Raw genomic sequence first — 24008 nt, forward strand, 5'->3', positions numbered from 1 at the left:
CATTTCCCTTCAAGTCGGCGTGGCTCAGACCGAATGCTAAAAGTTCTCTTTTCTTAAATCTCCTACTTTCCATACTACTTCCATTGTGTTTAGCTCTCGCCACATGTGCGCCGTGTAATAATCCCGAGGGTGCACACATGTAACCAGATGGACCCGCAAGGAAGGATTACGTGCAACTCTACATGTTATAATAAGTGGATAAATGAGCTGAGCTGATTTTTACCGTATTCTCTGTTGTGGCAGAGGCTAAAAAACTAATAAAGGTTCAGCTGTGTGCGTGTGCGTGCGTGCGTGTGTGTGTGTGTGTGTGTGTGTGTGTGCGTGCGTGTGCATGTGTGTGTGTGAGGTGCCTCGGAGTGTTGAGATAATAAGCATTGTATTAATAGAATGGAATGAGCAGCTTGTTCAAACTTGTGTGAAAGCTGGCCATGGTCTGCTCGACACTGCCCCCAGTGGAGACCTGGGGAACAGTTGTGGTGTTTATGTAAAGGCTGTGTTTCGCGTGGATAGGCCTACACACACACACACACACACACACACTCTCTCTCTCTCTCTCTCACACGTATACATACACACTTAGGCACGCACACATTAACACGCTGGCTGGCAAGCGTATGTGCATTTGTCCTTGCTCAGGCACAGACACACGCGCACACACTTATGCACACACACACACACACACACACACACACACACATACACGTCATGTACACACAAATACACATGCGTGTACATGCACACATACTGTACACACACACACACACACACACACACACACACACACACACACACACACACACCCACATACAAAACCACTAAGTCAGGCAGGCTGTGAAAAGGACCAAAATGTTCCAGCAGGAAAAAAATATCCTCATGCAGAGTGACATAATTAAAAACACCCATTGCATTCACAGTTACACACACACACACACACACACACACACACACACACGCACACGCACAAGGAGGTCATGTTGGCTTAGGGAGCTCGGGGAGTTATGAAAAGGAGCCATTTTGGTGGGAAGTGTGTGGTATGAGAGTGAACCTTCAAATGGAGGAGAGGGATAGCAGGGAAGGACGTAGCATTCTGCTACATTATGGAGGGGCAGCGCGGCACAAACAACACATTGTACCTAATGATTTATTTTCATAAAAACCCGAAGAGCTGGGCTTCAGCCCAGCTTCGATGGAGGGTGGTGTTGTGTGCGTGCGGACGCGCGTGCGGCACTTGCATGTGTTTGTCCGGTTGCTTGCTCTGAGTGTTTCAATTGTGTGTGTGTGTGTGTGTGTGTGTGTGTGTGTGTGTGTGTGTGTGTGTGTGTGTGTGTGTGTGTGTGTGTGTGTGTGTGTGTGTGTGTGTGTGTGTGTGTGTGTGTGTGTGTGTGTGTGTGTGTGTGTGCGTGCGTGCGTGCGTGCGTGCGTGCGTGCGTGCGTGCGTGCACGGCTTCGCGTGTGTGCGCGCAACATCTCTGAGCAGTGTGCTTGATGGCGGGTGCATGTGTTATTGTGTTGGTGTTGTGCCACGTGAATATGTATGTTGCATCTCTGAACTTGTAAGGCCACCGCGTTCAAACGTTGTGTGAGAGGAGGGAGGGACGGAGCGGAAAGGAAAGTGAGTTTATGAAAATGGATTAGATCGGTCTCTGTTACTCTCCACTTCCTTTCGGCCACAATCTCATGCCTCCAACTTTGTATTGTCTGGCTCTTTATCAACTTTATGAACTCTAGTGTCCCTATTTCGGGTATGGCGTTAAAGGCAAAAATTCTAAAATAGCTTAAGAAATAGGCTTAATCTATTATTACATTTTGGAGAATCCCCCGTCACAATGCAAATCATGCACAATGCAAATCGATCGCGGCTTAGAACATATGACGTGAGCTTAGACCACATGACGTGTGCGGAGTACGCAGAAGTACCGTTTCCGCCTGTGCTTTGTGGCCGTGATTTGTCACTGACGTTTCCTCTGCGTCTTCAACCCAGCTGGGTGAGTGTGCGACTACTGGGCCAATCACAGCGGGCCTTTCCTACAAGTGGCAATTCCGTACATACAATACCAGTGAAAGCCACACCTCCGTCGTGGTCAAAACAGTAGTAGTATAATATGTATGTTTTCTAGGCGTGTATGTACAGAATTGCCAATCCGTGCAATGGGGTGGGGACCCATAGGGGTCCTTGAGAGAGTTCCAGGGGGTCCCCCAGCTAAATAATAATTAGGAACCAAATGGACCCTTATGGAGATTTTCCATCTCATTAGCCTTATGGCTAATGAGTATCATTTTGGGGGTCCTTGACATGAAAAGGTTTGGGAATCCCCGGCGTAAGACACAAGATTCTAGTGCAGGGGTTTTCAACAGGTGGTCCGTGGACCACTGGTGGTCCGTGGAGGTATTGCATGTGGCCTCTGACCATACATTTATTAATAGGATTTGTTGATTTTTAAAAATGTCTTTCCACTAGTTGAGAAACCGTGAACTGGATGACCACGGTGACCTATGATGACCATCCATGTAGTCATTTAAGTCTGGTTGAGTCGCATTATTATTAGGAAGTATTAGTAGTAAATGGACCATCGGTTGAGAAACAAAAGGGATGCATAGCAGTGATGCAAAAATCTTAGCCAATATCCCCATTCCCCTCCCAACAAAACAATGGTCCCCATGGTTGATTCTATGTCAGGGTGGTGGTCCCCCATTCCCCTCCCAACAAAACAATGGTCCCCAGGTTGATTCTATGTCAGGGTGGTGGTCCCCCATTCCCCTCCCAACAAAACAATGGTCCCCAGGTTGATTCTATGTCAGGGTGGTGGTCCCCCATTCCCCTCCCAACAAAACAATGGTCCCCAGGTTGATTCTATGTCAGGGTGGTGGTCCCCCATTCCCCTCCCAACAAAACAATGGTCCCCAGGTTGATTCTATGTCAGGGTGGTGGTCCCTCATTCCACTGTGTTCCAATGAAAACTAAGCTATGACGACTGAAACTAAGACTAAATCTATTGACAATTTCGTCAACAAATAAAAACTAGACTAAAATGTTAGGAAGGTAGGGGAGAGCCGCCATGGTTGTAACACTTTGCACGTTTTACTCAGAGATCCGTTTATCTACATATGTAATATTTTCAGGCAACGGACCTACACATGTCTGCTACCATAAACCACTTCAAGTTTTTAAATTGATAAAACAGGTTGGGAGTTATTAAACCGAACGTGGACGCTGTTCCAGTGTTACATTTGCTGCTCATATCGGATTAATTGTAACGACATGCGTGATAAATGTAACAACGCTAAAAAACACCATTAAACATATCGTTTTCAGCTTAAAGCAATTATATTTTATTGAAGCAACTCCTTAACATTGTTTTCATACCATGGATGTGATAAGAAAATGTATCAAACATAAGGAAAATATGAAATAGTACCGGGTGTACCAGTTTGGGCATTTGAGTCAGTTCAATGGGAAAATACATTGATTAAACAAACGTTTGATTGATTGAGTTGTACAATGTTATACAACCCTAAACTAATTTAGAATACACTCTGTAATGAAAGACAGCTAACTGAACATATAATATTGGCCAATATGTCAAATATGTAAATATTACATATAATGGTATTGAATGGTATGGCATGTGTTACAATTGACCCACTTTTGCAAGTTGTTCTTTGGCGTTGCTTACAGACCAGAATGAACGTGCATTCCTAAACACGATGCAAACTAATGAAGAACATAAGAATGAAGACATCCATGTGGATTTTTATTCACCAACATCAAAGAAAAGAAATTGTAGCCCACATATACTCCAGGTGTAAAATTTTACGCATTTTGAGAAAAGTCAGTTTTTCGCCAATAACTCCCCGTAGGATGAAGGTAAACACTTCAAACTTCCTGGGCACATAGAGTACGTTGCTGTACACATACTGACGCGATGGCGTCATGATGGCGTTGACCAATCAAGAGATAACGTTCATGTTACAACCATGACGCGTTACAATCGTGGCGGCTCTCCCCTACGTTGCTGTACACATACTGACGCGATGGCGTCATGATGGCGTTGACCAATCAAGAGATAACGTGTATGTTACAACCATGACGCGTTACAACCGGATCTTACGATAGAGATCTAGTATAAGTCATTTTACACTTGGTTGCATGCTGAAAATAGCAGATCTACAAGCTCACATGTCACAGCGCGACACGTTGTGAGCTTGTAGATCTGCTATTTTCATTTCGACAGCATCAAGGCCCGCCAAAATACATTTTAGTCGACTAAATCAACTGTAGATTTAGTCGACTAAAAACGTATGATATTTATATTTATATTTATATTTATATTTATATTTATATTTATATTTATATTTATATTTATATTTATTTATATTCCAGGTGACTAAAATGTGACTAAAACTAAATGAAACCTATTCAAGACTGTGATGTGTGTGTGTGTGTGTGTGTGTGTGTGTGTGTGTGTGTGTGTGTGTGTGTGTGTGTGTGTGTGTGTGTGTGTGTCTGTGTGTCTGTGTGTCTGTGCGTGCGTGCGTGCGTGTGGAATTGGAATATTGTGCTTAACGGTAGAGCAGGACTCATTTGTATATTGTCAGAAGAATCTTGTTTCGTTAGTGTGTGTCTATACAAACAAGTGTTTGCACCGTGAAATGAGAGTGGAATGGAATCGCTATACTTCCGGGTTGCCTGCTCTCTGAGCACAAGAATCAACAGATGACCACAACATTTGAACTTATGTCTTTCCCAGGTAAGCCATATGGAACCCAAGGTTCTGCCAAAGTTCAACATGTCTTCAGCCGGCTGGCCTCTGCCTGTGAAACCAGACCAGGTTCTGCTGCAGAGGTTGCGAAAGACCGCATGGACAAGACCTGAGAGTTCACTTGTGTGTTTGTTTATGAGCGCTTGAAAAAAGAGTGAGACCAATCCATCTCCCTCCTCTGTCAATCTCTGTGGCATTTACTGATCTGTGCTCAGATTTAATGGACAGCCAGGAGTGATGGCCTGAGCCTGGAGTGAATTCACAAATGAGGATTGCAAAGAAGACTTCTGAAAAGAAGCACATGGGTCATACTAAGAAGGGAAAATGTAATCGATCGATCAATGTAAAGAACACAGAAGACCTATTGACAGACCTAGAGCACATGCTATAGCGTGCCATGGTAGATGGTATAGGGCTACAATCCCTCATGTGTTACGGTGAAACGGATGGAGATGTCAACAAAATGTGAGCATATTGATGCATTCTACGCTGCTACTGTGGTGTGGTATAGGATGGGGGATGTATATGTCCCTGCATGCAATCAATTTGGTCCTCCCTATAAAAGGGCAAAGGCAAATGTCTAATCAATACTGTCGTAAGGCTTTTGAGTGATCACTTTCTCACATCACTTTGTTCTTAACTAAGGCGGTGTCCTTCGGGCCTGCCGATGTCCTTGAGAGAGGTCGCGAGCGGTCACCTTTAGTCTCACCGCAGAGACACTGATGGTGACCATAAATAACCCCAAATTCAATAACAACGCAGACGGAACCGGGTGCCGATTTAGCTTTTACTTTGAGCATAATATGCTGAAAATAATTGTCACCTTGGAATAAATGCCATATCATAGCATTTATTCTGTGTACAGTATGTAGTGTTCATTCTGAAATGGGGTTTGAAATGTACGGTAGTTGTGATATCAGCGTCAGACGGAATGGCTCAGAATCAGTGCAAGTGGTGATTTGTATTGCAGGCAGGGGGGAAAAAATGCCACACCAATTACAGAACCATGCATGTGCGCTTGAGCGGGTGCATGCGCGCATGTGTGCACGCGTGGGTGTGCATAATGTATGCGTGTGTGTGGGAATGCCTACTGGTGTTTATGTGGATGTGCGTGTGAGTGGGAGCTTGTACGCATGCCAGTGTGAGTACTGTATGTGTTGTGTTGTGTTGTTTGGCCGTGGCCTTGATCTATCAGTGGGAATGGAGGCTCCTCAGGCTTTAATAAACAGCTCTGAGTCCTCTGACATCCCTTCTTTCATCTCCCAGGGCGACCACTAGCCTCCAGATGACAGGTCTGCGAGGCGCTCCACCACTCTTTGGAAATCGATTCCCCTCACATAATTTGCTCTTTTTCTTTTCGTCTTTTCCCCCCTTTTTTTGTCCTCCACCACCAGAACTGGCCATGACTCAACAAACCAAGAGAAGAGAACAGAAAGTCCCGCTCTGTTTTTCCAGACAATTTAAGCTCTCGGCGAGGGAGTTTTTTTTGTGTGTGTGAAATTGGTAGCAAATGGAATATGTTGCTCCTCCAACAATATCCACCTAAACCCTGCAGGCTTATGCACGCCGAGTTCCCCCGCTCGCTCTAGTTTCTCTCTGCTTTTTGTGTTTCTCTTTAGGCCTCCACCTTGGATTTCCTCTCTTTATCCTTTTCTGCCGGTGGGAGCCAATGGCTCTCATTGCTGGAAACTTGCTGAAGGTTTATTATGCGTGCACAACTGTGTTTGCGTGCGTACGTGTACAGTATGCAGTAAAATCCTCAGTGTTCATTATAACTCTGAGGGTGTGTGTGTGTGTGTGTGTGTGTGTGTGTGTACAAATGTGCTCTCCGAGTACCAAATGGATAAACTAACGCTGAGAATTCTATACCGCGTGCTTTGTGTATACGCACATTTGCGTGCCTGCGGAAAGTCCTGAGGGCTGAGTCGGCGGTATACGGCGGAGGCCATGGAGTGTGTACTTACTCTCACACGATGACAGATGAAGATAAAGAGGCTACTATTAAAAGTGGGAGGGGCCTGTTGTGGACCCTTTGTGGGCACGTGCAACAGGAAGACAGTGCGATGGCGAGCTGGGAAAGGGCGGGATCATCCCGAGGTCTATACGCATGAGGCACAGGGCGGGGCTATGGGAAAAAGACAGGGGGGGGGGTGGGGGGGGTCATTTCTTTTTTCTTTTTTTTGGCCAAGGAACTGAAGAGCTTTCTCTTTTCTCTCTCTCTTTCTCTAACCGCAAAACACGGGTAGCAAAATGTCCTGACGGTGCAGATAGAGGGAGAGAAAGAGAGAGACACACACACACACACACACACACACACAGAGAGAATGAAAAAGACCTTTGCTGAAAGATGGCCAAGACTGATAGCGTTGTGAAAAGTAGCTCTGTTAGGCTCTGTGGTCGGGCCCAGGACATGTGAACAGAGGCGAACATGGCTGATATAGGGAAGGGTGGGGGTGGTGGTGTGTGTGTGTGTGTGTGGGGGGGGGGGGGTGCTCTCTCATAACTCAGGCCTCACTTTCTCCCGTGTCTCCCTCCAGTGACACGTCAGGTATCTTTCTCAGAGATATATTGTGAGAGCACGAGTTAGATGAGTGGATGAGATTACATGTCGAGTCAGACCTGAACATGTGTACGACGCTGCTCGCTAGCTGGACCCGTTGATGGATGTGTGTGCGAGCGAAAAAAGGAACGTCAGGATTGCGCGGCGCCGGGGTGCGGAGCGGAAGCGGAACGCACCACGTGGGCTCGCCGTGTGAGATTGCACGACGGTATGCGTTCAGATGAGGGGAAAACATGCTGGGCTGTGCAGAGACCGCCGTAGTGAGACCGTGTGCGGTGTGTGTGTGTGTGTGTGTGTGTGTGTGTGTGTGTGTGTGTGTGTGTGTGTGTGCGTTTCTGTGTGTGGTTTTAGGGCTGAGCGATATGGACAGAATTTGATATAAAGATATTTTTGACAAAATACCTCAATGTAATATATATATTGTGTCATATTCTTTTTTCACTTTTCAAACACTAACAAAAATAGTGAAAACAGCACATCTACAAGCTCCGACATAAGCTTTTAGATCGGCTATTCTCACTATTTAAAAAATAAATGGTTCACACTTTTTTTAAACCATATACAATACGTTTTAACTAAGTGATTAAAACCAGGACAAGACACACACACACATATCATATCATATTACGGAATTACGATGTACAAAATGCCAGACGATATAGATCTCGTCTAATCATATAACAATGTCGATATAATATCGATAGATTGCCCATGTGGTGTATGTGTGTGTGGAGTGTCTCTGTCTGTGTGTGTGTGTGTGTGTGTGTGTGTGTGTGTGTGCGTGTGACCGTGTGTATGCGTGCGTGTGTGTAACCTGAAGCTCTGGACTGGTGTTCAGTGTCTCTATCATCGCCGGCAATCTGTTTCAGCACGTCCACACACACTGCACCACATGCTCACATCAGCTATGGAAAAGCTCTGCATTCCTTCCAAAATCACCACGCCAAGTACGCACTACACACACACACACACACACACACACACACACACACACACACATTTGGCAGTGAAAGAAGCGCTGTGTGTTTTTATGGCCTCACACACCACTGTGTTGTTGACCGGCTGGCTGGAGGCAGAGTGACTGTATACAGAGGAAGTTTGCAACAATGCGTTGTATACGTCTTATCTGTAATTGGCATCGCAGTGTTAAACGGTAGTAAAGGCCGATTCTCATGGTTTCTCTTCACAGTAAAAAAGAGCGGAAAAAAAACCCTGAGTGGTGATTTTACCCTGGAGTTACAGTGTGTGTGTGTGTGTGTGTGTGTGTGTGTGTGTGTGTGTGTGTGCAAACACGGAACCGAGCGGACCGTGACGGCACGGTGATTTTTACACTCAGGAATTTACAGTGTGGTGGAGCAACAAGGCACTGTATAGTTCCAGCTCACTGGACATCTCTGTCTGATCGGGAGATATGGCTTGTGTGTGTGTGTGTGTGTGTGTGTGTGTGTGTGTGTGTGTGTGTGCGTGTGCGTGTGCGTGTGTGTGCGTGTGCGTGTGTGCGTGTGTGTGTGTGAGAGAGAGAGAGAGTGAGGCGGAGAGAGAGAGAGAGAGTTGAGTGGAACAGCAACATTTTCGAACGGTGTCAAAAGTTTATACAGTCAAAAGACACATCAGGCCTCCTTAGGAAATAAGTTATCCGAAAGACCACGGCAGCCATCCCACATGAAGCATTTTCCAAAACTGAAAATGAAAGCGGAGAACTTTACTCAAACTAAAACAAACCAGGCAGTCAGGGGTAGGGGGAAAAAAATGGCCGTGGGGAACTTGATGAAATGGGGAGAGAGTATTTGCAGGAACAGAGGAGGGGAGAGGAGAGGAGAGGAGAGGGGAGGGGGGGAGACAGAATTAAGGAGAGCGATGGAGAGACTTGTGAGTCAGTGAGCGAAGGAGGGAGGGCAGGATAAGTTTGGGAGGGGGGAGGTGAGGAGGAGGAGGGGGGGGGGGGGGGGGGGTTAGTGGCCCACTGGGGGTTTCTTATAGAGTTCAACCACTCTGGCCGGGGGAAGGAAGAGGAGGGGAGGGAGAGGGGCCTGCCTGGGTCGACCAGCGGTATGGAGTATGTGTAGATTAGATGTCTAAACTCACTCCACATACCTCCCCGAAAAACGCTGCACAGAGAACTCTACGCTATGTCGTGTGTGCCCCCCCCATTAAACGGTGAAGTCGGGGGTGGTGGTGGTGGGTCGGTCGGGGTGGTTAGGTAGGGGGGGGGGGGGGGGGCTTCTAAATTATGAGCTAAAACACAGTAAAAAGAAATGTCAAAGTCAAGGGAGAGTGGGAGTGCAGCCGTAAATCACGGAACACAAAGGAGTTCAAGTGTGGGCAGATGATAACACAGGCTGGCCGTGTTGCACCTCTCGCGAGGTGAGCCGCTGGTTAATGCGTCTAGCAGCACATGACCAGCCAACACAATGTCCTCTGTCTTCCAATCCCGCTTTAATTAGGACATGTGTGGCATAGCATCCTTATATTACCCACTGTCTTGACACGGTGAAATCGGCTCAAATTAACTATTTTCTTCTGCACTACATCCCACAAAACAAATAATACTATTAATAATAATAATAATAATAATAACGAGTTTATAGAAATATGAGGACAACTCACAAATGTGTGAATACGGTATTGTGTCACAATTGTACACTTTATCCATTTATGTTGGCTATTCAAAAATAGCAGCTCTACAAGCTCACATTGCATCGCTTCATGCCACACTGCGAGCTTGTACATCTGCTATTTCTTTTATTTTCTTCAACTTTTGAAAAATATGGAAAATGTTTGTAAAACGACCAAATAAATATCAATCTAGAGGTCCCTGACACTAAAAAGGCTTGAGAAGCACTGACGTAGAACACTCGGGGGAGTATAGGGGGAGTGTTGTGTTTGGGAGTAGACAGTGTCATGGTTTCCAGGATGCAGCGTGAAACTATAACAGTGAAAGGGGAAGAAGGCGACGACGAAGGGAAGGGAGAAAAAAAGAAGAAACAAGACGAGTCGAGTGTGAGAAGAATGCGTGTTAGATCATAAAACGTGTCTCGGGGTAACGGCGATGATTTAATCTGAAATGCATCTCAATCGCGACACTGATTCAATTACTACAAAAATGGGTGGGAGAGGTGTGGGGAGAGAGAAAGAGAGAAAGAGATGAGGAGAGAACATTTTAGAAGATGTGTTTTTTTCCCTCTTTCTCCTAAAAACACACCAAGGCGCTATATATTAGCGGTCTTCTTTGCCAGATAGCAGTTTGTGTTTGAGGGGAACTTCCTCAGTCACACAACCTCTATACTGTTCTTCTGTTCCTGTCATAAAGTGCCCTCCTTTATGACGTGACAATTATATGAAGAAAGAGACAAAAACTATTGATGTTCTTTACTGTTTGATGCAACAAAAGGCCAGTGTGAGTGTGTGTGCACGCGCGCGCGCGTGTGTGTGTGTGTGTGTCTGTCTGTCCGTCTGTCTCTAGTCTGTACTTGTGTGTTGTGTGTTCACACTTGCACATTAAGTGTGCAAGTGTCTGTGTGTGTGTGTGTGTGTGTGTGTGTGTGTGTGTGTGTGTGTGTGTGTGTGTGTGTGTGTGTGTGTGTGTGTGTGTGTGTGTGTGTGTGTGTGTGTGTGTGTGTGTGTGTGTGTGTGTGTACATGCGAGTGTGGCAGCTTATAAGAAAATAAACAAGGTGTCCTGAACGAAGGAAAATCCTTTTTAGGTCAATAAACATTTTAATCAAAATCGTACAAAATACCCAGGAATCTAAGAGCATGGTTTGTTTCATGAAACAGGAAAAAGAGTGAAGTGTGAGACAGGAGAGGAAGGGGAGGGGGGTTGAGGGGAGGGGGGGGTGGCTGTGTGTGTTTATGGAGAGCCTAGCCAGCAGCACAGATTGACAGGAAATGGTGTCTTTTTTGCCTGCTGGGCCGTACCACTTCCACCGGTCTGACAGGGGAGATGAATGTGCAGGGCATGCAGACTGAAGCTATTCTATTATCATATATCTCCCTTTGTGGTTCCGCTGTTTGCCTTTGGCCCGACCATGCAGGGTCTGTCTGTGTGCCGCTCAACAGTTTAGGGATGACTGAGTGACAAGGATTTGTTTTTTAATATCTATATATATATATATATATATATATATATATATAATTGACAAATAATGGATTGCCATTGGATTGAACTTGGAGTGGCTGTCACTATGAGGGCGACGACTATGCAGAATGGAATGGGGGTAAAAATAGCAAGGAAAGAGGCAACAAAACAGTTTGTGTTTGAGGCACAAAAGTCGGTGACTTTCTCAAAGGAATGCGGGAAGTTCAGTTGTCTACGCCTTAAGTTTTGTCAGGCGATTGAACCTCTCAGGTGATGAATTCAACTTTGAGCACATCGAGGGGGGGAGGAGGAGGGGGGAGGCATGGCATACGTGCATGACGTCCTGTGTCCCCGCATCTCTCTCTCCCTGTGCCTGTTTGTTTCTAAACATTGCTCTTTGAGATGAATGAGGAAGAAGGTCAAGTGAGCCTGGGCGCAGTGTGTCCAGCAGCACATGGCGTGTTTGTGTATCGGCGGGTATTTGTCTGTGCAAATGCTCTGAGGGGATTGAGCAAGGCAGCCCTCATTCATCACTGTTAAAGCACTTCCAGAGGGGAGGGAGGGAGATGAGGGGGAGAGAGAGAGAGAGAGAGAGAGAGAGAGAGAGACAGACACAGAGAGACAGAGACAGAGAGATAGAGAGAGAAAGAGAGCTGCCCATCTTCTATTCCCTGGAACAGACAGACAAAAGGGAGGGATTTACCCTGGCATCTGGTTTCTGGGTTCAGCCTCGACACAATGTTCTCTCTCTCCCTCTCTCTCTCTCTCTGTGTCTCTCTCTCTCCCTCTCTCTCTTTCCCTCTCAGAGCCAGCCAGCGGCTGGACTTTAATATGGTTATGATTAGAGACGGGGGCTCCGCAAGGGGAGGGGATGGGGCTCATATTTACTGCAGGGGAAATGGGGGGAGGTGCAATGTAAAGACACAGAGAGAGAGAGAGAGAAGGATCATATCTGCATACATGGGACAGGAGGAGAAGGGAAGGTGGGTGGCTAGTGTTGTTAGTGTTTGTTTGCTTTCAGGGCTGAAGCAGAACAACAAAAGCAGCGAGTGGAAAAAAAGGGGAGAGAAGAACAGCGAATAAAGTTCTGTCCTCCTCTCACTAAGATCAGTGCCTCTTCCCCTCGCGCAGGCGCTTCCCCCCCCACACCCCCCTACTCTCCCCTCGGCTCCACTCTTTTGGCTCTCTCACCCTCCTCCCCCTCCCCCTGGCTCTCTCTCTCTCTCTCTGTGTCTCTCCACCCCCCTCTCAGAGCGCTGGGCTGAGGCAGTTGGTTCGCTCCGCCGTGTCTGGGACTCAGCGAGGGCTGTGAGAGGCTGTTATTTAGGTCTGTTACAGCAGACAGGGAGCAGCTCGCCCAAGGGCAGGGGGAGAGCAAGCGAGTCATACGCTCGGCACGGCACGGCTTAGCACAGCACTGCATAGGAACAGAGCAGAACCGCATAGGATAGGACAAGCCAGGCAGGAACCAGCTCTGCATTCCAGCTGAGAGGGGAGAGGAAGGGGGGGGAGAGCTTTGAGTGTCGGCAGGAAAGGATAGCAGAGAGAGAGAGAGAGAGAGAGAGAGAGAGGAAAGGAAGGTAGCGGCAGGCAGTGGGTCTAGCTAGCTGTTGCTGCTGCTGCTGCTGCCACCACCGCTGTTTGTTGTTGTTGGTTTTTTTTAGCGTGCGTGACGTGACGTGAACGGCTTCCAGGGCTAAGGCAGCGAGAAGGCAGCAAGGCTATAGGGCTGGCGGGGAGGGTGTAGCCACGACCGACAGGACGTGTAGCGACTTCTGCGGCGGAGGGCGCCGGGAGGAGGGGGTGCACTTGAGGTGTACTACCATGTTCGATTGCATGGAGGCTCTAGGAATGGGCCCCCGTCAGCTCTATGATGTCAGCAGCCGGGGTGCGTGCATGCTGCGCAAGGCAAGCCCCTTCTTCGCGGGCCTGGACCCCTTCGCCTGGACGGGAAGTGCCAGTGTTCAATGTAAGTGGCATCCTGTTTGCATCTGCCGTGTCACATGCGCTCATCTCTCTCTCTCTCGCTGTCTCTCGCTGTCTCTCACGCACTCTCTCTCTCTTAACTCTCTCTCAAATCTTTCTTTCCCTCTCTCTCTCCCAGCAGCACTCCCTTGTTTACCCCTCAGGGCTAGGCTAGGGGGCTGCTGTCAGGGGCTGCATAGCACCACAGGAAGAGACTGGGACAGGCTGTCCCCCCTCTCTCCTCCTCTCTTCCCCACTGACCCCCCCCCCCCCCCCATTTCGGCTGCTCAGCCACCCGAATGAAACTTTTGCCATGATATGATATGCACTGTGTGTGTGTGTGTGTGTGTGTGTGTGTGTGTGTGTGTGTGTGTGTGTGTGTGTGTGTGTGTGTGTGTGTGTGTGTGTGTGCGCATGCGCGTGTGCGTGCACTTGTGTGCATGTTTGACTTGTAAGTGCAAGCCCACAGAGTCAGGTTTCAGTGACAATGTGAGCCACCTGAGGTTTGACCTTGCCAGGTGCTGTATACTAAACAAAACTTTTAAGAATGAACAGATGAAAGAAAAGACAGATAGAGAGAGAGAGAGAGAGAGAGAGAGAGAGAGAGAGAGAGAGAGAGAGAGAGAGAGTGAGAAAGAGAGGGTGGGGGGGTCCTGACTCCATAGGATATACTGTCCAGCCATGTTTATATAGCATTTGTCGTCTTCATTTCACACGCTCACTGTTGACAGTCGGGCTTTGACAACAAAAGTTTGGCTCGCAGTGTGTTTTGCGATGAGAGCTTGATGGAGAACGTGGTGTGTTTAATCTCACAGATGATTAAAGTTCCCCCTGTGCCGTAGCCCACTGGAACTCCCCTTGAGGTTTTGGAGCCCGGGATTGTTTACGCTTCTGGATACTGAACGGATAATGATATTACTCTTGAGCTAAAACAGCAATGAATTAATAAGCAGATGAATTATTTATTGGATAAAATGGATGAATATCTCGCTAATGTGGAATGCACAGATCTTCTGGCCAGATCTCTGTGCTCCCTCCCTTCTCTCTCTCTCTCTCTCTCTCTCTCCCTGTCAGCCTCTCATTTTTCCAGTGGTGTAAAGTAACTAAGTACATTTACTTAAGTTCTGTACTTAAGTATAATGTTGAGGTATTTGTATTTGAGTATTTCCAACTTTCACTCCACTATCTCGGATACAAATATTGCACTTTTACTCCACTACGTTTATTTAAAAGCTTTATTTACTAGATTTGTATTATTATTCCAAAACACACTAACCCCCTCAGCTCTCTATATATTTCGGCCATTTGAAAATAGGCGATCTAAAAGGCTCACAAGATCTGCTATTTTCAAAAGATTATCACACATTTGAAAACTTGAAATGGGACATTGTGCATAATGAGTTATTTGACTTTTGGTACTTTAAGTGCATTTTGATGCCAATACCTTTGTACTCTTACTCAAGTACATGTTGAGTCCCAAACTTATTTACTTGTAATGAGTATTTTTACATTGCAGTAGCCTATTGATACTTTTACCTAACTGGGAACCCCTTTTGGCAGCAAGGGCAGAATCCATTTGTTCCAGCCGACGGGCCGTCCGGTAAACACCGTCGGCCGGTCGTTTTAAGGGTCGGCCGGCCGGATTTTTTGGAGGACACCATGGAGGACATGGTGTCCTCTACATGTTGTCCTCTACATGGTGTCCTCTACATGGTGTCCTCTACATGGTGTCCTCTACATGGTGTCCTCTACATGGTGTCCTCTACATGGTGTCCTCCATGGTGTCCTCTACATGGTGTCCTCTACATGGTGTCCTCCATGGTGTCCTCCATGGTGTCCTCTACATGGTGTCCTCTACATGGTGTCCTCCATGGTGTCCTCTACATGGTGTCCTCCATGGTGTCCTCTACATGGTGTCCTCTACATGGTGTCCTCTACATGGTGTCCTCTACATGGTGTCCTCTACATGGTGTCCTCTACATGGTGTCCTCTACATGGTGTCCTCCATGGTGTCCTCTACATGGTGTCCTCTACATGGTGTCCTCTACATGGTGTCCTCCATGGTGTCCTCTACATGGTGTCCTCCATGGTGTCCTCTACATGGTGTCCTCTACATGGTGTCCTCCATGGTGTCCTCTACATGGTGTCCTCCATGGTGTCCTCTACATGGTGTCCTCTACATGCGGTCCTCCATGGTGTCCTCTACATGGTGTCCTCCATGGTGTCCTCTACATGGTGTCCTCCATGGTGTCCTCTACATGGTGTCCTCCATGGTGTCCTCTACATGGTGTCCTCTACATGGTGTCCTCCATGGTGTCCTCTACATGGTGTCCTCCATGGTGTCCTCTACATGGTGTCCTCCATGGTGTCCTCTACATGGTGTCCTCTACATGGTGTCCTCCATGGTGTCCTCTACATGGTGTCCTCTACATGGTGTCCTCCATGGTGTCCTCTACATGGTGTCCTCTACATGGTGTCCTCCATGGTGTCCTCTACATGGTGTCCTCCAAAACGGTAGAGGAATGACAGAGTTACCATTTGGGGGTTCCTGGGGGTCCCCGAACCTTGAGACCTATCCACAGACCGGCCGACCTATCCACAGACCGGCCGACCTATCCACGGACCGGCCGACCTATCCACAGACCGGCCGACCTATCAAACGACCGGCCGACGGTGTTTACCGGCCGGCACGTGGGCCGGAACAAATGGATTCTGCCCTCCCTCCCTTTTGGTGTTTTAAGCATTATGTTATAATTTAGTTATTGAAAAATAGCAGATCTACAAGCTCATACGAACTTGTAGATCTGCTATTTTTTAAAACTCGTGAAAATGTGGCACAAAAGCCGCAAATCAACATATTTTCAGATGGGGGTGGGCGGTCAATTAGACAATTACTTTTTGGGCTCCTTGACATGAAAAAGGTTGAGCACCACTGACATAGAAACATGGGTTTCTATGTCAGGATTTAGATGACATTTGTAGACTCTAAATGGGTCTAAATGGGTTAAGTAAAAAATGTCAGTACTTTTTCCACCACTGCTCATTTTTCCTCTCCCTCCCTCCTTCCGCCTATACTAGACTTCAGAAAATGGTTCTGGCTTTAACAACAGGCCTGTCTCTGGACAGTCCATTTCCATTGGCTTCCAGGGGGCCACCGCTGCTGTGAGAGAGGGTGTGAGAATGGAGGAGTGAGAGAGTGTGTGTGTGTGTGGGGGGGGGGGGGGGGGGGGGGATGAGAACCAAGAATGGCACCACAGAGAATGACCTATGAGACAATTAAACATGGAGCAATTGCACAACTAAAAAAAAACTAAAAAAAAACACTCTTTCCTGTTCTCCAAGCCCTTTTTACTTTGTTCCCCGGCATATTTCCAATTTTTATTTGTTCAACCTCTGTCTTTTTTTGTTTTGTTTTGTTCCTTTTTTTTCTTTTACTGCCTCTTGGGAGGGGGAGTCATCAGTCTTCATTAATCGTGAAGACACCGGCGTTTCAGTGGCTGTCATGCACACTGGCTGAGTTTTAATGAAGACAGATGCCCTGTCAGAGTGAGGCCGAGGCTGGAGGGGGGTCGTGTGTGAGGGGGGGGGGGACTCACTCACTCCAGCCTGCCTGGCCTGTTCTGCTCTGCTCTGCTCTGCTTTGCTGGGGAGCCCTGATGATAACAAGATGAGATTTGTTTATTTAATCAATCAGGCCTCGGCCCGGTCTCTCCTTTCAACCCACTCACACATACACATTACACACATGCAGAGTCGGGGCACACATTTAAAAATTAGCCCGTCGTCGTCGTCCACTCTCAGAAGTACTTTTTTTCCCCTTCTTTTCTCCCCCCTCTTTGTTCCAGGAAATCAAAGAGATAAAAAAAAAGTTCCTCAGCAGTCTACTCTAAAGAAGCTTGCCCCGAGGGTTCGGCAGCAGGGCTGAGTCAAGCCTGGCGGAGCAGAGCAGAATGATAGCTGGTGCTGGTGTACTGTTTCAGCCCCTCTGTGCCCAATAACCTTTGTAAACAAGGCCGCCCTATCCCACACAAGGAACTATAATGGCTCTCTTTACTGAACCAGTTGCCCCTCATTGTCCTCGTCAATGAGGCTGATGAATTGATGTTTGAGTCTGATATCTCATTAGGCTGGCCCAGCTGCAGAACAGAGGGGAGCTCTTCTAGCTCCCAATGTCACACTCAACACCGAGCACCACACACATGCACGCACGCAGAAAACGCACGCACATACACACAGGCACACACACACACACACACCAAAATAACCACTTTGACTTTTTTAAAAGAGTCAGCTGGAGAAGGCATGACACTTTTAATGAAATCTTCTGCTTAGACTGTCCTTTTGTTGGATAGAATTCAGTGAGCAGCATGCACACAGCTGTAAATGGAGGGTTTTAGTGGGTTTAATCTGAATATAAATTCGGCGAATTCCAGAACTGTATCCAGACTAGTGTCGTTGCGGACAACCTGCAGGGGGTTAAAAAGGACCTATGAAGAATAACCCCAGGTTGCTCCACAAATCTTATCAAGCAGATAGAGCATATCCTATTGTCTGGCCAGTAAATCTCTCGTGGCAATAAGTGTCACCGCCGTTGGCCCTAAGCTGGGGACAATCAGAGGGGGACTTAAAAGTGTGTGGTCAGTCTTCCTGTTTTTTTGTTCAACAGTGTGGGAGACCTCAATGTCAGAGGTTAGTCAGAGGCTACGGCCTGGCCAATGTCAGATCTCTGCCATGTGTGGCGGCCTTGTCAGCCCGCTGAAAAGGAAAGCCCTTTCAACCAGCTTGGCTTGTGTAATGCTCTTAAGTGCCTTATGCCACGGAGCTGGTACTACATCTGAGCTGCCCCGCGTGCAAAGATAATGGACGCTGATTTAGTCATATGTCGATGAGAACTGAATTAGTCAACTGCCAGGGAAGCCATTTGAGAGAGAGAGTCCATGCAGACCGATCCCCTCTGTCAATGTTCATTTGCCTAGAAGAATGAGGCAATTTGGCTTAGCGGCTCTCCAGGGTCAGTGGAAGCGTGTTTTTCTAGATCCAAAACCACCTAATATCCATCCAGCTCTCTTTTCACGTTGTTTTAATATTCGTTCTTTTTTATCCTTCGCTGGTAGATGTGGCGGTGATGTGGCAGATTGATCCGTCAGTGTGTGTGTGTGTGTGTGTGTGTGTGAGGGTGTGTGTGTGTGTGTGTGTGTGTGTGTGCAGTCACTCAGACACACGCATACACACAAACACATGCGCACACACTCACGTGTGCCGGCTCTTTGTTTTCCCTTAATGTGGTGTTCAAATGTGAATTGTGTAGCTTAATTGAAACGGGGGGTATCACTGCAGCAAAGCCAGTGAAAGAAGGGCTTCCTGTGACCGCTGGCACATTCTGGCCTGATCATTTTCTCCCCTGATGGAAGTCTGCAGTTATTTCATTATAATTACAAAAGATTCAATTAAAAGATTAGAATGCCTGAGGGGGCAGGACTTGGAATAGATAGCGGTATCTTGGGTTAGGGGGGATGGTGCTTGCGTGTGTGTGTGTATGTGTGTGCGTGCGTGAAAGAGAGAGTCGGTGCATGGAGAACAGAATGAAAGAATAGGAGGCCTATGGCTGCCTATGGTAGCGGATGGAATGTTGATTTGTCATTGCTGTGCTACGTAAACCTCAGTGATCTTATCACGATAATGTCAAGCAAATGTGTAGAAGTTAAAGGGCTTAAGTAGTCAGCTGATGCAGGGTCATTGCACTGGAATTGATAGGACTCAGGGAAAACGTTCACTTGTCTTTTTGCAGAGCCTGAAAACAGCTGTGTGTGTCGCTTGGATTACAGAGTGAACCGAACACTCCAAAAGAAACATTTTATTCAAAGGAAAGTTGGATCAAAGTAAAAATCTACAAAGACATTATTAGCAGATAAAGTCACAGTTATGCTGAGAAACGGTTTGCCCCGGAAAAAAAAACACATAATCCAAGGTTATTAAATTACTGGACATGGAGAACACCTGTGTTTCTGCTCAGCTCACTGGCTAGATAGTTCACTGCCAAGCTAATCAGAGAACAGAGGGCATTTAATCAGGTTAATTAAAGGATTGCTTACATCGAGGGTTATGTTTCATGGTAAATGAATCACATCGACATGCCTTGGAAGAACTATTGTGATTGGATGTGTCGCTGTGTGTATACTACTGCACCCACATCGTAAAAAACGCCTCCTCGCCCATTGCCGTAATAGCAGACCATTAATAGTCTGCCTAAAAATAAATAAACCAGGTTGCTGGCAGTCCCTTTAATATCTATTAATGAGACCCTTCCCATGTGTTTTGCTCGACTATAATGAACGACGAGGTAATGTATACCTCAGAATGTGTGCGTTGTGAACCCTATACGTGACTTTATGTGCGAGTATAACGGTGATGTATATGTAGTTATATTATATCTATCAACTACGTACTGTATGTGTGCAGCAGCCCTATGCTATGTGCAGTTGGCCGTGGCTCCTAGACCACAGTGCCAGAGCCACAAGACGGACAATGTGCAAAGCTAGATTCCACAAGGCACCGTCGGAATCCAGCTCTGGTCTAATGGCAGTTTATAGCCTCTAGGCGACGTCACTCACACCCTGTAAATAAAAACTCATCTACCAGTCCTGGCCGACCGCTGCTGCTGTTATAGGCCTACAGTATAATAATACTCTATCTAAAGCCTGATTTGTGCTGCAGGGCAACAATGTACAGTATACTACTGTGTACGACATCAAATGAAATAAAATAAATCTAAAACATTTTCAAGTGAAAATAATAATGGCCCATCATCAACATGCTTTCTGTTGGATACTTTTCCTCATACAGATGATACTTTTTCCATATGCAGATAAACACTAGGAAGAATAATAAGGAAGTTTAATTTCAACCGAAACAAAGTCCTGTCTTCCAGTTGAACATGTTATTTTTGTCGAGCGACGCGTTGCATAAACCAGGCTTCACACTCTCTCTCTCTCTCTCTCTCTCTCTCTCTCTCTGTCTCTCTCTTTCTCTCTCTCTCTCATTCCATCTGAGTTGCACAAGACAGTGTGTACTAGGCTGCCACATCTTGATTATGACGAACACAATAAAGTTGATAAGTTGTTAAAAGGCAGAACATGGCGGAAGCGTCTAGTAGTAGTAGTAGTAGTGTGCTGCAGCGACAGGTCCTGCATGCAGTAACCCCCCCCCCCCTACTGGGATATCAAAAGTGGGCTTTCAGAAGTGCTTTCACAACAGTTTGCTGGTCACAGAGGTATTGTGGCTGCCCACCCTAACACCCATGTCTGGCTCCTGCTATTGTAGATGTTTACTGAGAATCGTGCTTTGCCTGCCAGGCACATTTTCTCTTGTACAAAAGGCGTGGGCAATTGGCAGGCTATGAGGTTTTGTGTGTAAGTTATGTGTGTGTGTGTGTGTGTGTGTGTGTGTGTGTGTGTGTGTGTGTGCACGCATGTGTGCGTGTGTGTGTGTGTGTGTGTGTGTGTGTGTGTGTGTGCGTGTGTGTGTGTGTGTGCGTGTGTGTGTGTGTGTGTGTGTGTGTGTGTGTGTGTGTGTGTGTGTGTGTGTGTGTGTGTGTGTGTGTGTGTGTGAGTGTGAGTGTGAGTGTGAGTGTGAGAGTATTTGGGATTTCTGAGCATGCACTGTGTGCCTGTGTGTACATGTGCCCTTGCACCTATGTGACCGCAAAGGTATGTACTGTGTATGCAACTGTGTGTGTGTGTGTGTGTGTGTGTGTGTGTGTGTGTGTGTGTGTGTGTGTGTGTGTGTGTGTGTGTGTGTGTGTGTGTGTGTGTGTGTGTGTGTGTGTGTGTGTGTGTGTGCGTGCGTGCGTGCACGTGCAGGAGCATACAGGGATTCGTGGCGGGCATGTACTGTATGTGTGTGTGTGTGTGTGTGTGTGTACTGTATGTGTGTGCATGCATGTCCAGTTTATAGCTAGCGGCATGTGAATGTCAGCTCTCGGAAGCGTGTGTGAAGGGAACGGTTGTGTTACCACGGTGTTATTGACTGACAGCTTGGCTCGAGCGTTGCTAGGGCCCACTGTTATGAGAAGCTCAGGGCCTGGTCAGCCAAGTTAGTACTAGCAAGCCAGACGAGTCTGACTGTCCTCCCTCTGTGTGTGTGTGTGTGTGTGTGTGTGTGTGTGTGTGTGCGAGAGAGAGAGAGAGAGAGAGACAGAGAGAGACAGAGAATGAATGGGCCGTGTTTACCCAGCAGACATGCAGTGTTTGGCAGGGAGTGAGGGGTGGTGGTGGGTGTACTACGGCCATTATCTAGGCTCAGAGGTGGAGAGTGATGGAGGCGGGGCCGGCGGTTCTGACTGGGTTGTTTGCTGCTTTAGACATTAGTCAGATACCGCCAAATGTGTGCAAGAAGCAACTTCACTCAGTGGAAATGGAATGGTGCACGGGTTCATTGGGATGCATGCGTAGCAGTTCATTTACATGAGCCTGTGTTTCTGCATATTTGTGTTCTTTGTTCTGTGCGTGTGCGTGCGTGTGTGTGTGTGTGTACGAGAGAGAGATTCCTGTTCGTGTGTACTGAATTCTCAGTCACATACTGACTCACTCACACACACACACACACACACATAGGCAGACATGTGCCCTTAAACATGTACACTTAAGACCTATCCCGCGGGGGACATTCCTTTTTCGTTTCCAACCAGCTGATTGCTGCTTAAGTTGTCAGACTTGAGTGAGGGGGATGAGGGGGGTGGTGCAGTTAGGGTTAACTGCCTTGCTCAGGGACACCTCGACAGTCGACACCTTTTTTTTTGTCCAGGGCTCGAACCTGGGACTTCTGTTTCCCAGGCGGCCTCTCTACCCATTCTGCTATGGCCGCAACGTCACCCGTTCACACAGCCCGCCCTATAGTCCACCTCTGTATTCATCGTTAATTCATCATGGGATTAGTATAGTTACTGTCCCAGGGCAGCTCACACTTGCAAGAATAAATCAGACCTGTCTGAACTGAGTGGTGCTGTACTGTACTCGTACTACTGTACTGTACTTGTACTGGTACTGTACTAAAAACTCAGCTTCCCTCTACTGGTGATACACTAAGAAACTCAGCTTCCCATCATACACCTATGCACAGTGTGAAGCTCAACAGCGCCACTTTGTCACCTGTTGGTATCCAAAACATTCATAGGGAGGGACACACATTGCTCTGCCTTGGAGTGGCTGCACCACTCAAAACACTTGGCTTCCCATCATGCACCTGTGAACAGTGTGAAGTAACCTGTTGGTACCCTAAACGGACAGACCTGTTGGTACCCGAAACATACAGACATGGGGACACACATTGCTGTTCCTTGGAGTGGCTGCACCACTCAAAAATGGAGAGAAAGCCAACCAGCCATAGTCAGTTATACAGGAAACCCTCCAGCTAAGGTGCTAGCAGCACGATTTATGCACCCCTCAAGAAAAGATGAGTGAGTTCATGCTACCACGCTGTAATGGGAACTGGCTGAGTGGCCAGTCATTGTGTTCTGTCAAGAATTGTGACAGGTACACGGTTACGGTATGGTGGCAGTCAATGCGTCACGATGTCACCGCATTGCCCCACAACCCTTCCAGATGGAACTTCCACTATAGAACACGGGCAGACAGATAAGGAAATGAATCACTATAGGAAGTCTTTGCATGTGTCTGTCCGCTGGTGCCCCGACAACCCCCTGCAAGAGACAGAGAGTTAGGCAACCTTTTGTCGGTCGGTTGCCAGGCGAAAGTGAGAAAACATGAACCACACACACACACATTATTTCCCAGCCTGCTCGCTCAAAGCAGACATTGCTCGGGTTGTCTCCTGGCACTGAGTTGTGAGTGACGCCTAATTTATACTTCACTGAAACTAACTGATACTTGACGAGTGACACGGTCCTTTGACAAAGCCCAAGTCAGCCGAGGCTAGAAGAGAGCGTTAGCCAATTTTTGGGGAATGTAAGAGTACTAGTATTGTAGTTTATCAGAAAGCCCCAAATACCACTGGACCACAAATCACTCTGACAACAGGAAGCCGCAGTCTCGCTGGCTCCTCTCTCTCTCTCTCTCTCTCTCTCTCTCTCTCTGTATGTCTCTCCCTGTCTCTGTGTGTCGGCCTGTCTCTCTCCCTGTCTCCGTCTTTGTCTCACTCAGACTGCTGCCATTCCATGTGTGAACGGATGCTAAAAGAATGCAGCTGCTTATGCCGATCAGGAATCAGTATAAAAATATAATGTAACCTAATAAATATTGAGGTCTTGCTGACACGATGAGTGACTGGCCTCGGAGCGGGTAATGAGCTGCCGAGTGACGACTGAAAGCCCTACGGAAATGGAAAATAAGAAAGGGCTTGTGTCGTAACGTGCTCAACATGAGTGGGTGTGTGCATGTGCGTGCATGTGCCTGCATTTACTGGACACAGTGATCTAGAGTGCAGGATCTAAGAGTTGCCTGATCTAATTGTTTGCGTGCGCATTTGTGTCGCGCATATTTACAAATAAATAGGCGATCTTACAAGCTCAAAAGGCGTGGCATCGATATTCGGCTACTTCCGGTATACACAACAGCTATAAGTACAGCTATAAGTACAAACAAGGCCTTTGCTTGCGGCTGTTGCATTTGAAGCCAGTGTGTGTTGGTGGT

General features: G+C 47.2%; 1 protein-coding gene across 4 annotated transcripts in view; it reads left to right on the forward strand.

Annotated features, from left to right (window-relative positions):
- rarga (retinoic acid receptor gamma a) overlaps positions 1-24008 on the forward strand; it is a 64518-nt gene that overhangs the window by 15778 nt on the left and 24732 nt on the right. The window contains exon 1 of one of the 4 annotated variants that reach the window (XM_083769217.1): positions 12692-13366. The exons of 2 other annotated variants lie outside the window; for them this stretch is intronic. In XM_083769217.1, coding sequence (XP_083625343.1) covers positions 13222-13366 — 145 coding nt within the window. In that variant the 5' untranslated portion in view covers positions 12692-13221. Of the gene's footprint in view, positions 1-12691; positions 13367-24008 lie in introns of those variants that run through there. One more of the 4 variants, XM_083769218.1, reaches the window with a different exon arrangement.

Source organism: Protomyctophum parallelum (genome assembly GCF_964188405.1).
Source record: "Protomyctophum parallelum genome assembly, chromosome: 7".
NCBI lineage: Eukaryota > Metazoa > Chordata > Actinopteri > Myctophiformes > Myctophidae > Protomyctophum > Protomyctophum parallelum.